This window comes from Myotis davidii, unplaced genomic scaffold, assembly GCF_000327345.1.
Source record: "Myotis davidii unplaced genomic scaffold, ASM32734v1 scaffold142, whole genome shotgun sequence".
NCBI lineage: Eukaryota > Metazoa > Chordata > Mammalia > Chiroptera > Vespertilionidae > Myotis > Myotis davidii.
The window spans coordinates 5,649,196-5,654,652 of record NW_006294400.1 but is presented as its reverse complement, the minus strand read 5'-3'; the positions used below and the strand labels follow the sequence as shown (position 1 = coordinate 5,654,652).

At 57.2% G+C, this 5,457-nt stretch overlaps 1 protein-coding gene across 1 annotated transcript in view; it reads right to left on the bottom strand.

Moving 5' to 3' along the window:
* COL27A1 (collagen type XXVII alpha 1) overlaps positions 1-5,457 on the bottom strand; it is a 143,710-nt gene that overhangs the window by 48,756 nt on the left and 89,497 nt on the right. Inside the window, 4 exon segments of the mRNA XM_015567140.1 lie at positions 203-256; positions 543-587; positions 670-714; positions 1,227-1,457. Coding sequence (XP_015422626.1) covers positions 203-256; positions 543-587; positions 670-714; positions 1,227-1,457 — 375 coding nt within the window.

Here is a 5,457-nt window from a genome sequence, read left to right as displayed (position 1 = left end):
GATTCCCATGTAAACTAGCAAGAAACGGAGGCTTAGAACCCCCCATCCAGAGCCCCTGAGCTCCCCAGCCAGTGCTCTCTCCACCAACCGAGGCTGCCCCGTCAGCCCAGCACTGTCCCTCTCCGACTTCTCTCCAGTGGGACCCCCTGGGCCATGCCATCTGCCTGAGCAAAGATGCAGATCGGGAGGGAAGGGCACTTACTGGTTCTCCTGGGAGGCCCTTCGTACCAGGTGGGCCCGAGGGGCCGGGGATGCCCTGCAGAGACAAGCAAAGGTGACTTTCGTCCCTCGTGGCCTTCTCCACCCTGCCTGTCCCCTTGGCCTCAGTCAAGCCATCACAGCTTATGAGGGTCCTACCCCCGCTCTCTGCTGGGTGACGGATGGGGACACTGAGCCCCAGGGAGAGGCAGGCTACAGGGTCTCCAGGGCAGGGAGTGGCCACCTAGAACCTTTGGAGCTTGCGCAGCAGGATGGGAACTTGGCTAAAGGGGCTGCCATCCTCCCACAGAGCCCATGAAGCTTCAAGAACTGGTGATACTTACAGGAAAGCCTCGTGCGCCCAGGTGCCCTCGCTCACCAGCTGCACCCTGGAAGCACATTGGGGTTCATTAGAGGCACGTGTCACAGAGCAGGGAGCGGGGAGGGGTTGGCAGCCTCGGCCTGACGTACCTGCTGCCCAGGCTGGCCCAGTCTGCCCTGTGGTCCTGGGGGGCCCTGCGGGAAGCAAAGTACTCGGAAGTGGAGAGGGCACTGGGAGGCCCTTCCCAGAGGAGGGACCCGCATTCCCTCCCCTGGAGTCCACCCCCCTCCCAGAGTGCAGGTGGGGACACGAAGGGGATTGGCTTGCCGTAGGTGCTTCTGAAGGGAACAGACGCATCCTGGGCTCTCAGGGGCCCTGGAGGGGTTTGGGGTCCTAGGGAAGGGGCCAGAGGCCACACGTGCCTCCTCCTCCCTCACACGCTCTGCACTCTCTCTCATTCACATGCTTTCTCTCACTCTCACTCTCAGCCTCAAAGCTCCTTCTCCCTTTCCCTGACCCGTGCCAGCACTGGGGAGAGGGGGGTTGGGGAAGAGGCTGGGTAGCTCTCAGGAACGACCCCACAGCCGCTCAGGGACCCCTGGCTGTCCCCAAGGGGTCAGGTGCTGAGGAGGGTGTGAGCTCAGGTTCCTGGATTCCTGACCCATCCGGGGAGGTGAGAGGAAGGGAAGGCCACGGGGGTCCGTACCTTCAGACCCCGGGACCCCTGCTCCCCAGCTGGTCCATCCGGTCCTCGGGGGCCCTGGAATAGGGAAAAGGGACTAGCACAGTGGACAGCAGGGGTCTCCCTCGGGCTGGGAACCAGGAGGGTGGGGCTGCCTAGAGCCCTGGGCTTTTCACTGCTGGGACCTGAGGTGCCCTCCTCCTCCCATTTCCCGCTCACTCCCACCCTGAGGTGGGTGACCCCTGGGCAGTGTGCCTGCAGAGAGGGCTCTGTGGAGGGCTCGCCTGGGTGAACTCAGCTAGAGGCCTTGCCATTCCAGAATGGGCTTGGTGGTACACTTAAACCTTTAAGGAGACCTTGGGCCGTCAGCCAGCCAACCCATTTCACAGACGTGGAGACTGAGGGCCAGAGCCAAGAAACACATGGCCAAGTCTCCACAGACAGTTCTTCAGACTCTGCTGTCTCATGCTTTTCCCAGAGTGCACTTGGGCATAAACAGGTATATGAACCACAGTCCTTGGGGAAACGGACCGAGAAGGACCTGGCAGCTCCCTCCCCAGCCGAAATACAAGCTACTCTGGCCTAGCTCACAGGAGGAAGGGCATGAGCAGGACAGGGGCAGGCGTCTGTTCCCTGGAGTTCTGGGCTCAGGTCTGAGCCTCGAGACAAAATTCTTGGTCTTTTGAGAGCAGGCGGAATTCCCCCTTGCACCCACTGCACAGATGGAAACACTGAGGCCAAGGGAAGTGATTTGTCTAAAGTCCCTTAGCACATTAGCAACTGGTATCCCTTCAGGATGCCACCCACTGCCCGTGTTCCCCCTCTGTGGGCTGGGACACAGATGGGAGGGGGTCCCCTGGAAAAGGCCCCGTGGAGAAACTGTGGTGTCGGTTCTGCAGGGGTCAGAGGCCGTGTTGGGGAGACACAGAGGACCCTATGAAGGAGGCTGGCCTGCCCAGCCTGGGAGCTTGGGGACCGGCCACAAAACAGAGCTGGGGAAGTGTCTGGGTGGAGGGAGGGTGAGGGATGAGAAAACTGAACAAGAAGAAATTACTTAAAAACGGAACAGGGAAATTTTCAATTACTAACTGAGCTGGAAAAAGTGACGCTTCCTCTTATCAGCTGCCCGGGGTTCCGGATGCTTCAGCTCCACACCACAGCCTCAGATAGTGTCTCACGGGCCAAATGAGCTGGAATGGGAGGTCACGGGGTGGTGGGGGTTGCAGCTGGGTGGCTTGGCTGGGAGCCTTTGTTCCCAGCGTCTCCAAGCTTAGAGCCCCGTGGGGTCCAGTGCTACACACCGTGGTGCTCAGGAAATGCTATGTCTTAGAGACAAAGGGCTGCTCCTCGCTCAGCCTCAGTTATCCCAGCTCAGAAATGGGGATGAGAAACCTTTGCCGCAAGGCAGGAGTAATGCCACAGGCAGCTCAGCAGCCGGCCTGTATAGTAAATGCTCAATAAAACCTGGTTCTGCCAGAGGAGGCTGCAGGCTCCCCAGGGTCAGGGCACAGAGGCATGGCTCAGTGAATCTGCATACAGTGCCTTCCTCAGAACAGGAAGTTTATATCCTGCTGTGCAGAACTGGCTGAGAGTTTTCACAGGTTCAAGACAACGCTTGGCTACAGGGTGTGTGGTGCCAGTTCTGGTTTTGCTGCCAGCTTGCGGTGCGACCCCAGGAAAGCCCCTTCCCCGCTCTGGGCCTCAGCGTCAGGTGGACACAGCCAGGCCATGTGATAACCTGACTCATGGAGAAGGCTCTAGTGGAGATGAAGCTAGATTGGGGTGGGCGTCCTGGGTCATGGGAGCCAGGACAGAGGCTGGGCAGAAGGGTGGGCTTCTGGACCTTTCTGAGCGATACTTTCTGGCTGCCGGCCTCCGCCTCTCGTTGAGGCATAAACCTCCCTGGAAAGGGGGACCTCTGGGAGTGGGGCAGAGGCCCAGAAGTGCCGAGGGCTGGGCCGGAATCACACAGCAGCCTGCTTATCCTAGGAATCGAAACCTTTCTGGGAGAAAGGTTATGTGATCTGTAATCATAGTAACAACATGAGCAGCTGCAGCCATAATAGTGAGAGCTGTTGTCTTCCTTTTACAAGTAAGGAAACAGCCTTGGTCACACAGCTGGGAAGCGGGAAGAGCTAGAAGTTGAACCCAAGTCAGCCAGTTGCCCATTTTCCCCCCCACCACTATCTGTCACTGTGGATCAGTGTGAGAGTGAGCTCCCCATCACAGCAGGTGTGCAAGTCGGCCTCGAAGAGCCTGCTGGGAAGGCTCTGCACTGGGGCAGGGTGTTAGAGAAGACACCGCCGAAAACCCCAGTTCCCCAGGGGACTCTGCTATCCCCTGGGAGCACCAGAGAGCTCTGGAGCCGGGCTGGCTCGGAAGAAAGAAGACCAAGCTTCCTGTCTGGAGGGAGAAGGAGGCAACGGGCCCCAGCCTCCCTCTCCCGCCCGCTCCACTGTGCAGGGCAAGGAGCCAGGGCCACCTCACACCCGCACCCTTGCTCTGGCCACTCTGCGGCTTGTCCTGCGTCCTACAGGTCCCCCACTCCTGACCCTCCTTCCCCAAATGAGCATGACTGACCACCCCACTGGCGGCAGGCCCGGGTTTCTATTGAAGCCACATGTCCGTTCTCTGGGAGCCACTTCCCAGGAAGATGTTTGAAGTCACAGCTGGGGCTGGGTGGGGAGGGGCCCCTGCCTGGGACAGAAAACCTGGCCAATCGCTGCTCTTGTGAAAAAGGGATGGATGAGAGAAGGGGAGTGAATGAGTGCCAAGCACATGCTACACACTACTGCCTGCCAGGAGCTGACCTGTGTGAGGCACTGATGAAGGGATGTAATCCCCACGGTTGGTTCTGCTGCTGACCCATTTCACAGAGGGAAAAGTGGAGGCTCACAGAGGGGAAGTCAGGATTCAGGTCTGCTGACCTCTAAGCCCCACTCACAAGAGCAGAGCCCAGTGTCAGCACCTGAATCTCAGGAGCCTCCCAACTCCCTCAAGGTGGATGTGTGGAGGGCGAGTGGAGTCTGCCACTGTCTTCTCCTAGCACCCTGCCCCAGCACGCAGCTTCCTGGCAGGCTCCTGTAGGCCAGACCTGCACACCCCTGTGACGGGGAGCTCACTCCCACACTGATCAACAATAGTGACTGGTAGAGGAGAATAAAAGTGGGCAACCAGCTGACTTGAGTTCAAATTCTGGCTCCCTGCAACTTCCTCCTAACATCACCCACCACGCCTTAGAGAGGTTAAGACACGGGATTGAGGTCCCAGAGCTGATAAATGGAAAGACTGAGATTTGCCCCTATACCCACCTGTCTGACCCCAGAGCCTCTGCTCTTTCAACTGGGGCCCGTGGACCCGAACTCTGTCAGCAATTCTACCAAGAACAGAGGGTCTGGAGCTCATCCTGCCTCTGGCCTCAATCCCTTAGCGGTCATGTTTCCCAGGGCAGGAGGGTGGAGGACTGGGGTGGACAGCAGGGCCCATCCACATGTGAGCAGGGAAGCGGCAGGACCTTGCCAACCTCCAAGTCCAGTCTCCATGGAGCATATGGGGAAACTGAGGCCCCAAGAGCCTTGCTAAGGTCACAGAGCCAACCGGGAGCCGTAGGGCCGGGGATGGGGGCTGCTCAGAACTGAGTTTACTATCCACTGAGCCAAACTGGTTAGGGCAACTCTTAGGTATTTTAAAATAAATGAGTCGTCCCTCTATGTCACACATAAGACAGGTGCTGCTTTGCCTACATTAGAACGATATAAACCTTTAGATGTACATTTAAATGCTAGGTCCCCCACCTCCTCAGCTACCCCATCGGTCAAGTGGGCAACAGTGGCCTGTTAGGCAGGGGACACGGGGCAGATCCCACAGGGTGTTTTATAAACTTTTTTTTATAAAAATGCTCCTCAGAAGAGAAGCTTCAGGCACCTATGAAAAGATGAGACTTCAGATTAGAAATAGACAATAGGCCAGGATTTGCTAATTCACTGTTAAAAAGTGCCTCATATTTGCTCTTAGCTATTTTATTTACTTATTTATTTTTTAAAATATATTTTATTGATTTTCTACAGAGAGGAAGGGAGGGGGATAGAGAGTTAGAAACATCGATCAGCTGCCTCCTGCACACCTCCTACTGGGGATGTGCCCGCAACCAAGGTACATTCCCTTGACCGGAATCGAACCTGGGACCCTTGAGTCCACAGGCCGATGCTCTATCCACTGAGCCAAACCGGTTAGGGCAAAGCTAGACTTTCTTATT